The 20,486-nt window shown below is 41.6% G+C and overlaps 1 protein-coding gene across 2 annotated transcripts in view; it reads left to right on the top strand.

The window, feature by feature from the left end:
- The window catches only part of HSD17B4 (hydroxysteroid 17-beta dehydrogenase 4), a 242,148-nt gene that overhangs the window by 48,682 nt on the left and 172,980 nt on the right, over nucleotides 1-20,486 (top strand). For both annotated transcript variants that reach the window (XM_018557309.1, XM_018557310.1), the window contains exons 3-4: nucleotides 4,704-4,811; nucleotides 14,817-14,876. In XM_018557309.1, coding sequence (XP_018412811.1) covers nucleotides 4,704-4,811; nucleotides 14,817-14,876 — 168 coding nt within the window. The remainder of the gene's footprint in view (nucleotides 1-4,703; nucleotides 4,812-14,816; nucleotides 14,877-20,486) is intronic.

Here is a 20,486-nt window from a genome sequence, read left to right as displayed (position 1 = left end):
GATTATGTTATAGAGGAACTCCCCTCCATGTATATTTTTTTAAGTCTCTTCTTATAGTTTTGTACATGGTTACCCTAAATCAGGGATGTCCAAACTGCGGCCCTCCAGCTGTGGTGGAACTACGAATCCCATGAGGCTTTGCAAGATTCTCACAGACATGACTCCCAGAAAGAAATGCTTCATGGGATTTGTAGTTTCACCACAGCTGGAGGGCCGGAGTTTGGACATTCCTGTCCTAAATACTCGCACCCTCAGTGTTGTAGTCTTCCACTCTGCTGCCGCACACCTAGCCCTGCACCGCCATTTTTCTTCTGTCATCAGGAGCCAACTGTCTCTTCTGGATCTTGCAGCCTGCCCCTCCTATGATGGACCACCATGTCCTTCCTTTTCTACCCTCAGTGCGTTAGCTGAATACTCCTTGGGTGTGTGACGTGCATTTCCCAGGAGGCTGCAGCAGCAGATTGCAAGTCATTCTTACCTAGGTGAGAATGGAGGGAAGGGGCGGGGTTGACTGTGTTTTGTACCCGTAAATTTCCTACATAGCAAGCCGCCTAGTAAGGCTTGTATATTCCCCAAAGGAATTATATGCAAATAACCACTCACTGAAGCTGTTCTTGACCCTACTTCATTTAACTCATTTTCATTTACCCTTCTAATGACCGGTAATGATGCCATGGCCGTAAAGTGTTCGGCAAAGCACAGCTTAAACCGACCCTGTCGCCAACTAAAACAATTTGCAATTAAAAGCATGGAAAAAAATAGACCCATCCCTTCTTGTACTTTATAGCCCTCTCCTCTTTTGGCAATGTCTAATTGTCTGTGCTGGCTCAGGTCCTCCGTCCGTCTCCTCACTTCTCTACATAACCTTTATTGTGCTGCTAGGTGAGGAGCAAAGGGGAATACTATTGAGTGTCAGTTCTGTGTCTGCTGGGACTGCATCACATCTAGGATGGCGGTGTCCAGTAGCAGTCTGGGGGCTGTGGGTTGTCTACATAAGGAAAGTTTTTACAGGACAATACCATCCTTAAAATATTATATATGAAATGCACATATTGAGTGAAGATTTCTGTTGAAATAAATGGTCTGGCGCAGGGTTTCTTTAAGGCTGCATGGATGGAATTTGTATGTTGGTCCTTAGTGCCCCCTGAGAATCTTTTGAGTTTGTAGCAATTTGAGGTGAATGCAGGTACACTTTAAATTGCAAGTTTTGCTTTTTCTTTTAAGTAAAAAGTAATGATTATGACTCCCATTGCAACTTAGTTTTTGATTTCACTTTCTAAAATCGTATTGGTTGCAATGGGTAATGCCTGTAAATGTTTGCTGCAGTTCTATAAGTGACCCCCTCCCATTATCCATATCCACCACTGACACGTAGGTTGCTGGTTATCCTTTACCCAAGTATGTTGCACTTGATTGTATAAGGCCACATTCTGTTCTGGCTGGTAAGAGATATATATGATGTATGCTTTGTTTTTTTTCAGCTAAGCTTTTAAGTCTTCCAGATGGCCCCAGTTCCATTTCACAGAGTCAGAATATTACTGTAATGTATGGAAATATCACAGATGAGTTTACAATTCCACTTTTGTGAAGATTGTCCGACGGAAAATGTGCTGTGTCCGGTTATTGATTTTTACCACATGCTGTATATCATTTAAATGTTCTCAGCCGCAGAGGGAACATTCCTATTGCCCTACTTCAGTGTGATGCAAAGAAGAATGACCTCTTTCAGTGGATAAAATTGTGTTTAGGGAATGTCACAAAGCGTATGTATATAATGTAAAGTAATGTAGACCAGAGGTCAAGCAGTCCAAACTTTAATGATGTACTGTGGAGTACAGTTAACATATGGAGGAGCAATAGTTGGTACTAAAGTAGCAAAATGGGTATTATCTGTCTCCTGTTAATGTATCATTTCTTAACATTGTTTTGTATCTGTAAATGGTTGTGTACATTTTGTGTGATAATTTACCATACAGGTTGGTAGCCACTCGAGGGCTCCAAGCTTGCTCCTGTGATGGACTACAATCTCAAATTTTTGTAAAGTCCCCACCCATACATACACCCATGCAAACATGCTTGGGGTGCGCATACGTGCGAAAATGACGATTGCATCCATTACGCCGCACGTGTTGCATATCGCCGCAAACGTCGTAGTGAGAGCAATAATTCTAGGGCCATTAATCACTGATAACACTAAGACCCCGTTCACATTGAGCTTTTTATCGTTGGTAATTCCCGCAATTTACTGCGCGATATCGCTCTCCAATGCTTCTCAATGGGGCAAAGGGTCCTGCTGTCGCGGGTCGTGTGTCGCTACACCAGGACCCTTTTTGGAGCGGATTTAGCCGCGATTCAAGCTTGCGCAATGCAAGCATTTGCGCGATATCGCGCAAAATGCAAATCGCGCGACAAACGCGCGATTTGCGAACCGCTCAATGTGAACGGGCTCTAAAATGATGAACGATAAAAGCTTTTAAAGCGTCACCTATGGTAAATTTTTGGGTATGGTAGTTTTTTGCAATTATCGTGGGTGCGCACAATTTTAAGGCTTGACATGTTTGTTGTCTATTTTCCCGACGTTACCCCGTCTTTTATGTTCTACCAAAAAATTGGGTAATGTATTATAACACCTTTTTTTTTTTCTTCAAAATCTAGGGTACTTTTTTTGTTATATAGTAAAAAATAAAAAAAACCCAGTGGGGATTTAATACCACCAAAAGAAAGCTCTATCTGTCCCCAGAAAATGGTATGCAATTAATTTCAGTACAGTGTTGCATGACAGAATAAATGTCAAAATACTGCAGCGCTGAATACTGAAAAATGGCCCAGCCAGGAAGGTTGTGTAAACACCTGGTCTTCAAGTGGTTAAGAAGTCATTGCTGTACTGATTCAGTGAAGGGCTTTTTGTTTCTTATAGTTCCTTCCAGGGTATCCTTGAATGATGTGGTCAAAGGTAGGCAGGCACCCTCCTAGTGATTGAGTTTAGGTACACAAAGCCAGGTCCGTAAAAATATTGTGTGATGAGTTTGCTTTAGAGAAACTCAAGTGCCCTTCACAGCTATGAAACACCACCAAATGTGAGCCAGATCATCTTGTCCAGCATTAGTACCTGACCTTACCTTGCCTAAAAATGGTCAGCAATTCCCACAGACACACTCTAGAATCTATTCAGGAAAATAGGCAAGATTCAGGCTGGCGCAAACCAATGGGACTGGTGCTCACTCCACCAATGCTAGGAACCACGAGGCTGCCCTCTCAACCAGGGAGTCACTGGAATCTTGACTACAGGCAACAAAACACAGAGCAAGCGCCACCTCCTAGTGCAGTATGTTTATTGACCAAATGATGAAATAGAGTAAAAAGGGTCTACTCACTATTCCTAAAGGAAACCAGGCACATCAATAACTGAGTCCGATGGTCCAAGAACGCTGTATACCCCAACGGGGGGTCAGTGCTAATGTATTTCGGGGTAACCAACCCCTTCCTCAGGGGAAGACTGAAGATCTTTTTTAAGCAAGTACAGAAAATTAAAATTTTTCAGCAAGTACAGAAAATACAGTTGATCAAAAATGCAGTGTCCATGTAACTTTCTGTGAAATCACAAAGAACCATATCTTTGATGTGTAAACTTCTAGTCCCATCAATCTACCATGTAATAAATATGAACACAGGCATCCTGTGTGACAACCTTGGCTCCCTCCATAAACAGAATGGAAAAATTAGTGTAGACATGAGGAGGCAGGAAGTGTGGTGTTTGCAGAATTCCTGAAAATACAGGGAAAAGAAAACTATTGCAGCTATTACATCTAAGAACTGATCACCTGCGGTATATATTTTTTGGGGTTTAGGTACACTTTAATGCACATGGTTTTGGAATGGCGTGTCCAGAAAGGTTCCACAAATGGATGGACATACTATCAGTGGTGTATTTTGGTTTTGTGCTGCCCTAGGCAAGACTAAACTCCAGTACCCCTCCCCCCAATATAAATTGACCCCACCCCTCCCTGTTTAAGATAATTTGCGTTACTTGTCAGTTGCTGGATACAGCTTCTGACAGGTTGCGCTATTAGCATAGTGAGGAAGCCCGCTGTGCATTTTGCTTATCCTGTCAATAGCTGGATACAGCGAGCGCCTCTTTAAATAGTAAGATGCGCACGCTGTATCACTTCTGCCAGTGTCGGAGAGAGGAGGCTGAACTCGTTGGTGGATTTGGGTAAAAATAATTTACTTTTTTTTTTTCACTTAATGGCAGGTGAGGCTCTGCGTTTTGTGCCTATCTTGCTTTGCCTCTGCATATTATACAGTTCAACTCCCTAACAGAAACACAGACCGTAATTAAAGAAGGTTTTAAACCTTAGCCACTTGGTGTGATTGTCTTTGTCATGACTGTCACTGGGACAATAAGAAAAATACTCCCTAATTGGGGACATGGACTGCAATGGAAACCTTAAGATAGTTGTAATCCGTAACCACTCTATTCAAAATGTAAAAAGAAAAGCCACTACTTTAACCAGCATTGAGAATTTTCTTTTCCCCTTTAGATGTATTGTTCTCCATTACCACTGCTCTGCCCCATTAAACAATCATAACAAAATACAAAATATTACTATTGAATGTTAATATTTCAGTTTATTGTATGTACCTTGTTCTTTCACCTGCATTAATTCCCACTTAAAATAATATCTGCTGTTTTGATTTCACAGTCAACGATCTGGGAGGCGACATCAAAGGAGACGGGAAAAGTACATCAGCAGCAGAGAAGGTTGTTGAAGAAATTAGGGCAAAAGGAGGAAAAGCGGTGGCCAATTATGGTATGGGATTCTGTCAGTCCTCATGTCTGATGTGTATTTCATCTTTAATTCATTTTGCTGCCACAAACTCATTTCCACATTCACACATGTACAAATTATAGCACATGAAAAACATCGCTTTGGGGTGAACTGCTAAATTAATTGTTGTAAAGCATAAATTAGCCCTCTAAAAATGGAATATATATTTGTAACAGTGCAGTGCACAGTGTGTTATTACTACTCGAATAGCACTCATTAGAGCTTTGCCTTCACAATATTTACTATCTTTACTATGTCAACACTTTTGATCCTTGATAGCGGCAAGTACTTGCTGCAGCCTTTTCCTTTTAAGCTCTTTATTGGCTATTACCTTATAATAAACAGGTTGTCATCTTTACAGCAGGCTTCTTCCTCAAGTATATGGCTTCACTTCTAGAAAATTGGGCTCATGTTATAGGCCGTTTGGAGTAATATACAGATTTAAAGTAACCCTGCTATTTAATTAAAGTCCAATTTGACTTTCAATGTAAATCTGCTATATACATTCCAGGTGCATTAAATATACTGTATATGAGGGGGGATTCCTGAAAACTGTAGAAGACAGTTTTCTTATGGCAACCAATCAGCTTCTCTCAAGTTTGTTCAGTCAAGCTTTGAAAATGAAAGAGAGAAGCTGATTGATTGCCATGGGCAACTGCTCCAGATTCTGTCTGCTCTAGTTTTTATGAATTTCCCCTATGGTGTTCACAGTCTGTTTTTCATTAGAAATTAGAAAAGTCTCTCCCTTGTCAGCATGCTGTAGACAAGGACACTTGCTCTCTGAGTGGAAGCAGCAGCTTCTTTGCAGGGGTACAATGTGCCCCTTTTTCCGTGAGACCAATAGCTTTGCAATCCACAAAGCATTCTTGCTGCTGATTTGAGATGTCTAGCTCTGACGGATCTTTGCAGAAAGGCCACTCCTGCCACTGCTTCCACACAGAGAGCAAGGGACCTTCTCTACAGCATGCTGGCAGGAGGCTTTTCTACTTAGGCTGCGGTTGCTTTCTATTGAAAACAAATTGTAAGAGTTTGCGCACATTTTGTTTTAATGCACCCAGAATGCTTTTGGATGTTTTAACCTGAAAGTTTATTCTGGCTTTAAGGTGACACAACTCAGGAGTTAAATCTTAAAAATGCATTTAAAGGAGAACTATGGGGTCAGTGTTTTTCCCCATAGTTCTCCTTAGGGTAACGGGAGGACACAAACTAGCGTCCTCCCGTTGCTCTAAGCTCAGTATACCGCGAGCTACAGCTCGCGGTATACTGAGACGCCTCAGCCGGAGCGGATCCCGACTTAGATGACGGGATCCGCCCAGCTGCGTGAGTGACAGCTGGCTCTGCCTATGTAGAGGCAGAGCCAGCTGTACCCGCCCCCGTCCGTTCCGCCAGTCACCGCTGGCAGATCGGAGCGGGGAGAGGGGAATCCAGCCCCTCCCCCTGTCACGGCAGAGAGCCGTGACAGGATCGAGAGGCGAGCGAACCCGGTATGTGTTCGCTCACCTCCCGATCTACCGAGCCAACCTGTGACAGTCTCATTGTCACAGGTCGGCTAGAACTATGAGGTGAGTGAAAAGCACTCACCTCATAGTTCTCCTTTTAAGTACCCTTAGCTCTGGTTCACACCTTTTTGAGCAGTTTGAAAAGCGCTTTTAACTGCCCAACACAAGAAATCCCATGATTTTCAATGGCCCTGGTTTACACCTAGCAGGAAAACGCCAGACGCCTGAGGTGTGAACCAGGGCTAACTAGTAATATAAATGTTGCTTAATTATGTATCGCTCAACTGTAGATCCTCAAATCATCTCTGTATTCATGCTAACACTGTCCCTCCTTCTGGAGGGTGGCTCTTTTGTTTCCCATGGTCCCTGTGTGTGTTGTAAAGTAGCCACCGCTCCAAGCTCACTCCTGTGATGGACAATTATCTCAATACAAATTAATAAACTAAATGTGAGATTGTAGTGCATCATGGGAGCGAGTTTGGAGTGGTGACTACTTTACAACACACACAGGAACCATAGGGGAACAAAAGTAGCCCCCCTCCAGAAGGAAGGACAGTGTCAGCAGAAATTCAGAGATGATTTGAGGATCTACAGCTGAGTGATGCACAAAAAAGATACAGTATTCTTAACAGTTAGGCTGGATTCACACCTAGGCGTATCGAATATGCGCGTTTGTTGCGAGTTTCGTGCCGTGTGTTTTTCGCTACTTTGCTGTATCCCAATGGATACGAGCGGCAAATACACCCCAAAGAAGCTCCTGTACTTCTTTGGGCGTAGGGTGTTTTGTAGCGCGTTCATACGGCCTGTAATACGCCCAGGTGTGAACCATACCCATAGGAAATAATGGGATTTCGTTGTTTGAGCGTTTTGCAGAGCGTAGGAACGTGCTACAAAATGCACAGGTGTGAACGGGGCCTTAAGGTACTTGAATGCAATTTTAGGATTTAACTCCTGAGTCGTGTGTCACTTTAAAGTGAATTTAAAGCTTTTCTGCAATGTGTACCATAAATAATTGCTGTGTTTTTTTTCATAAAATACTTTTTTGTCATTCTTTTTGCATCTCAGTGCTTTTGGTCTCCTCCAGTTCTCTTTTCAGTCATTTTCTGTCTGCATGCATTTGCTCCAGCATGGCTGCAGATCACTGCTCAGGACCAGATCCTGAACGACAATGGTGGACCATGCTGGTGTAATGTATTTTGGCATGGCTGCTCCAACAGGGGTACTTGTGACAGGGTGACCACTCTAGAGCACAGCTGGGAAATAGTTGTAATCCCATGATAGAAAGTGACTGAACAAGGCCTTTTATAGCAAGTTGACCCGGCAGTTTTTTTTAAAGATTAAACCGTATTGAAAGGCCATGTTACAACCTAAAAAATGCAGGAAAAGCATAGCACAGCAACATATAAATTATTGTAAATGCTAACTTGCAGTGTTTTTCCTTTTCACAAATGTTTTTGTATTCACTTGCAGTGTTCCTTTGAACGTTCTGAAAAATTTGAGTACTCCATATCAGTTTAGCTGTGTCAGTTCCCTAGCACAGCCCCTCCCTCTTTGCACATCGTAGTTCTCTCCTCTCCTGGGTGGGTCTAATTACTCCCTGTGCTGGCCCAGCTCTTTTGCCTGCCCCCTCACCATTCTACATAACGTTTTATGTAGCTACTGGGGGAAGAAGGGGAATACTACAGAATGTCACTGCTCTGGGTCTGCTGCGGTTGCTGACTTTCAAGATGGCGCTGCCCAGCAGCAGTCTCAAGACTTTTTGATGTCTATACAAGGGAGCATTTTACAGTTAAATATCTGTCAGTTAATCAGTTAAACCTTACCATGATTTATGAGTTGTTTGCTACATATACTGGCTGGTAATCAACATCATCTAGGTTCTGTCTTTTGAATCATGGCTGAACAAACATGAATTGGTGGAATTTGAATGTCTGTGCCTATGTAGAGGGAAACCTGGGGGCACTAGCCTATCATAGTGGATAGACTTTCAAGTTGAGGTGAGATGTTACAAAAGCACATTTGCTGGTTTGTGGGGCCCTGGTAGTTGATTGGGCTTTTAAAACACATATGTGACAGGCATAGGAAGAAATCTAATGTTTTGTAAACCATATAATAAATGCAATTTTTTAAACTTACATTTGCTATTCCAGTACAGAAAGCCATTACAACACGTCCTGCTTCTCTTCTACCCTTTTTGTGTCAGCTATTATCTGAACTAAGCTCACCCATTTATTACCAACATGCACAGCTTTTCATAGGAGAGAACTGCAACATTTCAAACAAATTTCAGCTACACCATCTGGTGAAACCTTGTAGTCTGACTAGAAGCCTTGTGGGAAGTTAGGAGCCTTCCAGGTTACTTAAAAAGCCCATTACAAGAGGGGATTTTTTATTCCCATTTAAAAATCAATTTCTTTTTTTTTATATATAAACTAACCAATGACATGTGTCTGTTCTGTGGTTAATGCTTTTCCTATAATGGTTTGTACAACATTATTTTCACTGCAGAACAATCAGAGTTTGTCAGCTTGTGTTATGTACTTGCTTTAGATTTTTTTCCCCCTCTTTTCTATTGCTATTCTTAAAGCTTGTCTACAAGTTGTACATGATGTTGGCTTTTTTTTTTGGATTAGTAAAAGCTTGTATTTCACAGAAGCGGATTTATTTTCCATTAAAGACACCGTAGTATAATGCTCTTGCTCTCATGGGTCAGACCCTCAAGAAGAGCTGAATCATGGCTATCTCAGTGCTGTCCTCCAAATCTGAAATTGCCCACTAGGATCCCCGCTGAGTCTTAAGTATCAGACTTTCCCATCTTTTTCAGGCGACAGCCTTTACACCTTCCTTTTCAAGAGCTGGATGTTTTTTTTTTCTTGCTGTCCATCTTTTTTTTTTCTTTAATTTTTTCTTTTATTTATGTCCTTGTGACATTCAAAATAAATCTTCATTTGCATTCACATTCGTTTGGTATGCCTCCCCTACCTGAAGATATGTAGTTTTTAATCACATCTCTGCATCCTCTCCATGGAGGTGAATTGACTGATATCATCATTATTATCTCTTAGTAAGAGGCTATGGCTGCAAGCCCTCTGCTGTTTTTGCCATTAACTCTGTTAAGGATATCTGATTAATGATACAAGAATTCTTGCAGGTAATATTCTGCCACTATCTAATGCTCTTCATAATGTATATTTCGCACACAGATCTAATATATGTGTGAAGAATGACTTGATATAAAAAATAACATATCATAAGCTCTGCCAGTCTGGCTATGATATATCATGAGCACAATGTTTTTTTGACCCGGTCAGAGAAGAAATATTAGTTTTATGCCATATAATCGGACACCTTTTTCTTTGTATTGAAGCTAAACTCCGGGCACAAAAACTTTCATTAAAATATATTTCACAATAGCTACAAAGTATGCAAGTCCACTTTGTGTACACCATATACCTTTAGGGATGCACCGATACTTTTCGAGTATCAGTGCCGATACTTGGCATTTTCATGAGAGCTACCAGAGTTGCAGCGGTTGCAACTGGGACCTGGCTCTGTTGCTCCACCGCTGTCGTGAAATCATTAGTCGATATTGTTTTTTGTTTTTTTTTCCGAAGCCCGTGGACATGCATCAAAACAAACTTCCCCCTGTGAACAAAAAAAGTGAACCGTGAAATCACAGCACACAAAAAACGTGCACAAGGGTGCAAGGTCCTTCCAAAGAAGGGACCTACTTTCCCGACCCCCCGGGGCGCAAGGCTCTTGACAGGGGTTGAGACTGTCGGACCACCAACCCGAAGGCCGGTGGACCGTTTCCGTCGGGGACCTGCCGAAACAGGTCCCTCACAGTACTAGGCAGGGGGGATCTCCCGAAGAGAAACCCCCCTCCTGGGTGGGAGGAGATAGAGAACCCCGTAAGAGGCACAGAATCTCCTCCCAGCATCAGGAATAGGCCCCGAAGAAACCTGCACCTTCAGCATCTGTGGGTCAATGCTTTTTAATAAAAAGCCAATCGTGCAAACGTGCATAGAGTGCATAAATAATAAAGTGCCAGTGCACCACGCTGACAGGCCTTAGGGGCCGAGTGCAAAAAAATTGCCCCGGACTAGCCATAAGGCCTGTCCAAGAGGCGTTGTGCAGAAATAAGCAATGTGGTGTGTGACCGAGTGATCAGTGAGTCAAAGTGGGGTCCCCTACCCAAGTGACTTCCTGAGCACCCCTGGGACGCCACCCCCAGGGGGCACAACACCACGGGCTTCTGCCGCCCCCGAACCCTCTAGCCTTGATCAAGTTTCGGATCCATTCCCATCAGGAGATAGTTCACCTTCAGAGATCCCTCCCCGTGGAGCCCACCCATTAACTAGGGTCGAAAACTCCGGGGCCTGGAACCTCATCCGGCTCCCTACCAATTACGCCAGGAACCTACCGGTCCGTCCATCCACCCCTCATAGGCGACAGCGGACTTTCAGTTCCCGACAACTGATAAGAACAGATACTACACTTGATCTTAGCCAAAAGGCCGAGAAGCGATATCGATATTGTTTTAGAAAAACTGTCACATGACAGTAAACAAAAATGTATCAGTACTCATACTTGTAAGTACTTGGGCAAGTACTTGTACTCGCAAAACTGGTATCGGCTGTGCACATATCAAGTGTTAGTCAAGTTGCATTAAAGATTAAGCAGATCTCAGCAGGCTTGAATATGAAAAGATGTCAGCTCAGCCATAATTGTTGGCCCCCTTTATGGTACATAACGGAACATAACTGTTGTATGTGTATGTTTAACTTAACTAACTGTGTCCCCAGTTATGAATGAACAGGATGTGATTTACATCACTTCCTGTTCATTCATGAATTTCTGAATGGGGAGTAGCACTCACTATTGAGGCTTCTCCCCATTCAGAACCCGATGATAGTAAATATTTTACAGTTTCTGAATGAATGGGAAGCCTCTGTACTGAGTGCTTTTCATTCATTGAGTGCTGAGGCTGCAGAAAAAGAAATTGAGGACTCTGTGTCCTCAATTTCTTTTTCTATTTCAAAAGGTAAATGTCAGGGCTCTGTTTAGACCCAAGATATTTCACCGTAGCCCCCTCAACAGTAAAAAAAAAAAACCAACAAAAATAAAAATAGTTAAAAAAAGTAAAAATATTAAAAATAAAAAAAAATGAGTAAAAAAAAATTAACTAATAATAAACCCCCCTCCACACACACACACGTATAACATACATGCGCACCATATTGTGGTTTACGCCATGCGCTGCAGTGTGTTGTTTGAACGCATCACAGTGCATTATTTTTTTCTTTTTAAAAAAAAACAATTTGCATGGCAAAGCATCGTCACGTATTGCCATGCGTTGTGATACCTTGGGTTGCAATTAAATATACACCTGTATCATTTTATCACAATACAAGCACCAACACAGTGCAAAAACTATATTTAACATAAGTCGCCTATTTACATTTTTACCTTTTCGCAAAAAGGCGCAATTTCAAATTTGAAAATTACTTGTTATTTATTAACTCTATACAGTTTTATTTTTTAGATTTAGTTAGAAAATTATTATTTTGTGCACTGATACTGATTTTAGTGCTTTATCAATTGAATTGTGTTTTTTTATCGGTTTAATGTTAATTTGAGAAACATTTGCACAATTATCGCAGGGCCTACAAATTTAGTAGCACCATCTTTTTATTCTACCGGGCCTGCGCTTTCAGAAAATATATGGTTTGGGGGACTTTTACAAACGCTAGCAACGCAGCAGTTGAAAATCAAATGATTGGGAAAAATTGCAAAAATTGTGTGGCCAGCTGAGGTGCAACATGTTTCGGAGGGCTTGGCAGCGAAAGAGTTAATAGTCAAAAAGGAGTAAATAAAAGAAGTTCATTGTTGGGGTTTATATACACTTTAGGAAAAGGTATACAGAGATATACAGGGCTGCCATTACTGAACTCCTTATAAAGCTCACTACACACACATTGCAATCGTATTTTACATTCTTTGCAATGACTGCTTTAGATTTATTGTGAGTGGCTACCTAATCAATTCCTTCAGTTTTGATTGAACCAGGTTTCTCTACATGGCTATTGTAGGTTTAAGGGGCTGATGTATAAACCTTCCATCCAGTGTATACCTGGGTGAATGCCTGGCCATATGCACGGCATTCCCGCCACTAGACAAAGCCAAGGAGCATGGGAATTGCCTAAGCTACTCTGCTCCATCTAGTGGCAGGAATGCCGTGTGAATGGCATTCACCTATGTGGAGCGTTTATAAATCAGCACTGAGGCCATTGGATCAGCATAACAAATAGGGAAGTTGAAAAAACAAGAATTCATAAAGGTGGTGTCTAGACTGGTACAAGACAACAGATGGGCAACAGTGCATCAAATTACTGCAGATCTTAATCAGGGATCCTCTCAAATGATCTCTGAACACACTGTTCGCCGTACACTGCATCGTATGGGATATGGAAGCCGAAGGCCTGTTCGAACACCTTTGCTGTCTGCAGTTAACAAGATAAAACGTCTCCAATTCGCACAGGAACACAAGGATTGGACAGTTAAGCATTGGAAAAAAGTCATGTGGTCTGATGAATCACGTTTCCAGTTGCATCATGCAGATGGCAGAGTGAGAATTTGTCGGAAACGGCATGAAAGCATGCACCCCACATGCATGAGTACAACCCTTCAAGCTGGTGGGGGCAGTGTTATGGTTTGGGACATGTTTTCCTGGCATGATTTGGGCCCTTTAATTCGTGTGGAACAACGTCTGAATAGCACAACATACCAAAGTATCGTTGCTGATTTCAGGGGATGTGTTTTTTTTTTGTTTAATGTGCAACAAAATGTACAACAATCTAAAGTTATTCATGTACAACAATCCAAAGTTATCTGGTATCACTCCGCCTGTCACGGTAATTGGCGCTATAGAGGAAGTATCGGCTAATGCGGCTTTGCTCCCTCCGCCGCCGCAGCATGCTTTCTACAGCGCCGGCTTTTTTTGCCATCAGGGACAGTGGTACCAGCGGTGCAACAGTGGGGACATCAGACAGTGGACAGGGCGGTAAAGTACAGTACCATTTACTGGTACACAGTACAGTACCATTACATTAAGCAGTGCCTTCAGGGGGACAGCAGTTGGTGAAGTTTGGTACTGGAGTGGTTAAGCATGATATATATATATATATACACACACACACACACACACGTTCAAAAACTACACTAAGCATTGATGTACTCACAGCAATAAACACCATCCAATGCTCAAAAACATGTCGTGCATCCACATCAGTGCATAGCATATCGAATAAATAGTTCAAGTGATGAATTATTACGAATATCACTCCTTTGTTTTGTGTATTGCAATGAAGTAATATCCAAATCACTTCCAGTTCATAAATCACAGTGTCAGTAGTGCTTCTACTTCAATAGTGTCAGTTTCTCTGTACTTTAGTAAAAAACACACACAGTTCTCCTGCAGTGTCCAAATCCAACACCGATCCCCGTGGGGATCACTCACTTAAACTGAGCCTAAACCAGCAACCCTATTCTAATCAGTATAATAAATATCATAAAATCCAGAATTAATAATACAATCTACGATAATAGAATACATTATGCAATAGTCTAAAAAACATTTAACAATGTACAGAAAAATAAAATATCAAGATTATGTGAAAATATAAATATAGAAATCAATAGAGCAACAGAATATCATATTCCTGTCTCATTATACATATCTCATACTTAATATTAGGGATGCACCGATACTAGTATTGGTGGCGATAGCGTGTATTTGGGCGAGTACTCACCCAAATGCTCCGATACTTGCCTGCGATACCGGAACTTCCAGTAAGAGGCAGATCTCCCTCTGACCGGCAATGCCAAGGGAGCATGGAGCTGACTTTTTTCCCAATCAGGAAGCCGGGTGGTGGGTTATGATCCGCCTCCCTGAGTGGTTAGGAAGCCAGGCTGCCTAGCAACAAATGAAGCCGGCTTCCTAGCCAATCAGGAAGCTGGGCGACACGTAATGACTCGACTTCCTGATTGTAAGTACATCAATGCTTAGTGGTTTTTGAACACTTGTATACACATATGTATATATACATATATATAGTTTGAGCACTACCACTTAGGGTGGTGTTGAACCTCTGGGGTTTTTGGTTAGCATTTGGAGGATAGACACCACGTTTATTAATTTTAGTTTTTTCAGCTTGGCACATTTATTTTTGTTTATCTTAATGTTGAGGTGGGCATCATAGTACGTTGTAGCTTGGGTAATTAATCCTTGACACGGGATCCCTTGTCTCTATAGTCTCCATATTTTCTTGGTACGGATTTCCTTTAAATGTGTTTTAGCACTTTAAGTGTAATAATATGCAATTGCATGAAAATGACTAGATAAAAAGCCACAAGCTGGGTGGAAGGTTTATTCCTATAATCTTTTATTACTTTTTACAGCTTTCATTTCCCTTTTTTTTCCTTTCAGACTCAGTGGAGGCCGGAGAGAAACTTGTCCAATCAGCCCTAGATGCATTTGGAAGAATAGGTAACAATGCACACTAGTGAGATCTGTTTTTCTTCTGTTAGGTGATTTACTTACAAACTTAGTTGAACTATTTCAAACAGCATGTTATGTGATTTCACTTATCTGCCTGTGAGCATCTGAGCGAATGATCAGCAAGAACATTGACGTTTTATGTAATTGATTTGCGGACCATTTCATTAATTTGTGTATTGATGTTGTCTTCAGATTTCATCTTCCTCTCTATTTTTCAACGCTATTAACAGCTTCTGAGCATAAAAGTTTCTAAGATCTATCAGCTTTAATAGAAAGTCTTGTTCAGCGGAACTTGGCAAGTATTAATGTTTCTGTGTAAAAACAGTAAGCAATCAATCTAAATGGTAGGAGGGATGCGTTTACCAGACGACTATACTTATGTTGAAAATGCTAACACAGACCACAAATCTTCATCCTAAGTACCCATGTGTCTCTGATGCAGTACATGATGTTCGTTCATTCTATGGATTTTCCTTTTTATGGGCCAATTTCAGATATATTTTTTTTAAAGCCTTTTTTGTATTTTGTTTTATTTTATGCTTCCAGGTAACTAGTAAATAGCTAAGCGCAAAAATGTACACTGCCTGTCCCAAAAAAAAAGTCACCACCTGCATTTAGCTAAGGAAATAGGTCAGACCTTTGTATTGCATAATAGGTCTAGGTTCAGCAACGTGTCCAAAAAAAATGAGGTCAGCTGCCTACCTGAATATAATGAATGACCAAGTTTTTCCATCAATGGTTTGATGGAAAACTAAACAGGGGGATGAACTCACCAGTGTGCTGCTGCTGCTTCATTATTCATTTGCAGGCTGGGGGTGTGTAATTGTCTTAATTGTGCTGGCAGTTGAGTATCTGACTGTGCTGTAGGTAGATGTGCCTAAAGGTGCCCATACACCTTACAATTATCTGCAGATTTTCTGTGGTCAGATGGAAAAAGTGCAACAGATTGGCCCAGGTGGAGATTACTCCATCCACAGATGGATGGAGGAATCTGTTGCACCTTTTCCATCTGACCACAGAAAATCTGCAGATAATTGTAAGGTGTATAGCCGGCTTTAGATCAACAGAATTAGAAATCTTTTGGCAAGTAAAGAAGCCCTGTATATGAATTTCAGTTGTCTTTACAGCTGCTTGCCTTTAGTTTAGCTTTAAACATTTCTTAAAGCAGAACTCCAGGGAAAATATTAACCCTTGCAGTGGGGCTACTCCCGCACTGCAAGGGTGAACTACTTATTTTCGTCTAGGGACTAAAATAGAAAAGTTATACTCGCCTGAACCTCAGAGCTGGCTTGTTTTTAGACCAGCCCTTCCAGTGTCTTTCCCCCTACGCTTCAACAGTCTAAGGATTCTGAAGTCATCACATCCAATACTCTGTGTTTTGGACATGAGGATGCTGAGGGACATACCATAGCTGCAGGAGTAAAGAGGCAGGAGGGAGTGCTGTGACAGCTGGCTGGCTCCGAGGTATGGATGAGTATATATTTTTTTATTTTAGTCCCTAGACCAAAAGGACCAGTTAACCCTTTTAGTGTGGAGGTAGCCCTACTACAAGGGTTGTTAATATTTTCCCTGGAGTTCTTTAAGGCAATCATATAGGACTTAAAGGCAAAGTCCACATTTTGAGAAAAAACAATAAATACAGTCTGTTTCATAAAAGGAAAAAAAACATGTGTCATTAATTTTGCATTGGAGCCAGTAAAGTATTGCAACTGCGAAAAGTTGATCGCAGGTGCAATGCTCTGGCTCCTACAGCCTCTTCTTCCTGTTCATGTCTGTACCTTGGTATGGACACTCGGTAACAGGGATGGGAATGAGAATGAATGGACTACAAATGTCCCCGCACTTTTATTTCATTGGGTCCATCTGCTGCAGTGGCTGATTCTGAAGAAAGGATTGACATTCCAGATTCAGAATACAACAGCAGCTTCTAAGGAGAAGAACCCCACAATTCAGGTAAGTGGGGCACACATCGATGTGACCATGTTTTATGTTACATCCTAAGGACTTGTTCACCCAAGGTGCGGAGCAGATGTAGAGCAGTTACAGAACGCATCAAAAATGCATCCAATGTATTCTAATGGTATTTTGGGCTCTAGTTCACACCACAGCGTTCAGTTCCAGAGCATGTGGAAAAACTGCAGCAAGCCCTATTTTTTCTGCTCTGGAACGCACCAAAACGTATGCAAACATATAAAAAATGCAAGCAAATGCCCTGGAACGCACTGAAAGCCCATTTTTGGCTAAATGGAAAAAAAAAACCACTGCAAAACACCACTGCATGTGCAGAAATCATGCAGATCTGGTGCGGATTTGCTGTTGTGGGGATTAGCTCCAAACAGTACACATTAAGGATGCATCCACTCGCTTAAATCTTCACTTAAAGTGACATTAAACCCTCAGATTTTTGAACATAAACCAATACTGTAATGTGTGCCTTACTGTAATCCGTGGTTGTTTCCCTTCTCTTTGCTGCTTTTCCTTTTAAATCCTCATGTCTTCTCATGCTGGGGGAGAACTTCCCTTTGCAGCTGACTGCCTCTTCCTGTAGTGCTGGCTCAGGTTGCAAACCTACACACAGACACCATGTAGCCATTCCAGAGACAAGGCAGTCTGCTGCAAAACAGAAGTTCTGCCCAGCATGAGAACAGATACAGATTTAAAAGGAAGAGCAGCAAAGAGAAGGGAAACTACCATGGATTACAGTAAGGCACACATTACAGTGGGTTTAATGTCACTTTAACCCCTTCGTGACGGGAGACGTACAGTGTACGTCTTGTCACTTTGTGCCTATATGACTGGCCACGTACACTGTACGTGACGAGTTATATCAGGCTTTGTAATGCCGGTATTTGCTGATTCTCAGCATTTAACAGTCATTCATTAATGTCTCAGTATTGAGGCATTAATTAATGAAATAATTAAGCTTTTTGTAAAAGCTTCTTCCTTTCATTAATGAAAGAATGAAGCCGTTACATGCAAATAGAGGACCGCAATTTGCGATCCCGTATTTGACAGCTCAAAATAGCAGAGAGGCAGCAGTGACTCACCTCACCTCTCTGCTATTTGTTTTGACAGCTCGAGAGCCCGATGTTTGGATACATTTCACTGAAAGGATAAAATGTATCTTTTCAGTGAAATGTATCATTTCTGATCGTCTAGGCACGATCAAAGAGCTTTTAGTGAGATCTGAATCTGACTAAAGTCAGGATCAGTCTCTAAGGTTATTATTAGCTGTTCCTAAGTTTGGATCAGCCTAATAGCCAAAAATAAAATAAAAAAGTTAATTTATCAAGCTGTCATAGTGATTGCTGAACCTGAAAACTAGCTCAGTCATGAAGGGGTTAAGGGCTTCCTTGCCCACTTTTATTAAACGAAAGTTCACAAAATCACCCTCGCAGGGGTTCTTTAGCGTCTCTTGGCAGCACCTGCCCATCCAGCCTCCTGGCTTTACATTTGCAGCACCGCTGCTCCGGCCTCAGACCTCAGGCCACTGTCTGTTCCTCCAGACAGTCAGTCGTATGTTCACCTGCACACGGAGCCCTGAACATTAGCCCTGAACATTAGCCAGCATTCTCTTCATAATGGCTGTGCACAGGTGCACAACCACTCGGTGCTGGTCACTACTAATGTCCCAACCCAGAATTGGAGATTCCATCCCTCCCAATGCTCTTTGAAATCTCCCAGTTCCAGGAACCCAAGCCAAATCCGGAAAACCTGGGAAGATCTGCAAAGCCAGCTCTTTCCCAGTACCGTATTTGCCGACGTATAAGACGGCTGGGCGTATAAGACGACCCCCCACTTTTTGTGTAAAAATATAGGTTTTGGGCTATACTCGTCGTATAAGACGTAATGTTTGCACTTTCTGGAACTGCTCAGCCCCCCCTGGCTGAGAGTCCTGGGTGACTATATTGCCAAATGACACCATGGCATTGCAACGCACTGCCACACTGTGAACAAGCCCTAAAACTGGGTGTAACATGAGAAATGGTCCAAAAGGTGAACTTTGCCTTTAATTCCTAATAAGTAATGGACACTTGTGAGCATCAGAAGTGCTTGTTTCTATGCAGAAAAGGGATCAGGTCCTTCATTATCTGTGTAGCTCATTTGTATATTAGCTGAGTCGGGATTAAAGGTTGCTCTTTGGTCCTAAGGGAAAGCAGATAGAATAAAGATATTTATTAGTAGCGTTCATCGTTCTTTAAAAATAATTGTATGGCAGCCCGCACTAGCAGAAGACATGCTGGTAAGATAGAGCAGTATCATTAGAACACTGCTTTGTTTTATCTTATGACTTTATCTTATGACCGTAATCACAAGTTAGAAGGTATTTTAGTCTGTTCACTTTGACAGCTGCAGTAGTAGCCATTCACAACAAAGATCGAATGCATATGAACGTTCACAATGTTTATATTAATCAAGTGCTTGCTACAGTATATTCATTGCGTAGGTCTGTGCCCTTGTGCTGCGGGGACCTTCTTTCACTTGATATTCAGATCATCTACTTGGTAGTGTCAGAGGAGGTCTGTATCAGAGTCGGGCACATTGCTTGCAATAGAAAAAGTGATTTCTGTTGCTGGTGTTAGGGCTGATATATTCTTGATACAGAGAAGTTTGACAAATACTAAACTTACAAAGCTGTGGCGTTGGATGTCCCCAAGGCTGGAGGCTTGATCATTTTTTTTCTTTGTGTTCACTAAGCAGGGAATTTGGTTGCATTTAAAGAGAATTAACAAAGTATTGTTGAATCATAGGACCCCTGCAATTTGCATAAAACATAAAACAGGATCTTCTAATCTTCCTGTAGTGAAAAGTGATTAGAAAACCCTTGTGTTTTGCCTGCTTGCATCTGTTGTTGACAGGCCATGTTTAATATCTTTTGACTTGCAAAAACGATGGTGTCACTAAAGTGGCGGTTTCTTAATTACTGTAATTCTTTTAAATGCTGAGTTGATGGTCTCCCCATTCTTATGGGATGCCATATTTTATTATTTTTATATAGATTCTTTTACTGTTTTTCTTTAAGTTTCTATATAACATTTTATTGTACACTGTTAATTTACAGTATTTCTATCTATTAAACGTTATAGGGCAAGTCTTTGATCCTGTCTACTCAATAGCCACAAATGACGATACAGAAAAGCTACTGCAGTACTCCCTGTATATGAACTGTTCCTTTTTGAGTGTTATGTAAAACTATTAATGTGTTAAAGCAAATATGTGGGCCTTGAAGCAGAACTTTACAGTGGGTGGGGTTTGCCATAAGGTATGCGCAACATACTTGCACATTATGGGACACTCGGAGTCCGTTCACACTATATGCCTTCGGGCGGTGCTGGCTGTTTTTTTCCTGCGTAGCCCGAATGCAAGACAAGGCAATTTGCACAGTTCACATCACCACGTGGTGTAAAAAAAAAAAAGAAGTATGATGTGCAATACTTTTATAAGCGCACTGCACACTGAACTTCAATACATCAATAAAGTTCTACGGTGATTCAGTGGCATCTGGAGATGTCTGCTGTACAACTTTTTTTGGTGCCTGCAGATTCACTTTAAAGAAGTATTAAAGAAGAACTTGGGGGGGGGGGGGGGGGTTTGTGT

The sequence above is a fragment of the Nanorana parkeri genome, unplaced genomic scaffold, assembly GCF_000935625.1.
Source record: "Nanorana parkeri isolate BGI_ZX_2015 unplaced genomic scaffold, ASM93562v1 scaffold279, whole genome shotgun sequence".
Classification (NCBI taxonomy): domain Eukaryota; kingdom Metazoa; phylum Chordata; class Amphibia; order Anura; family Dicroglossidae; genus Nanorana; species Nanorana parkeri.
Note: the sequence above shows the minus strand (reverse complement) of the source record. Positions and strands in the feature narration are given on the sequence as shown.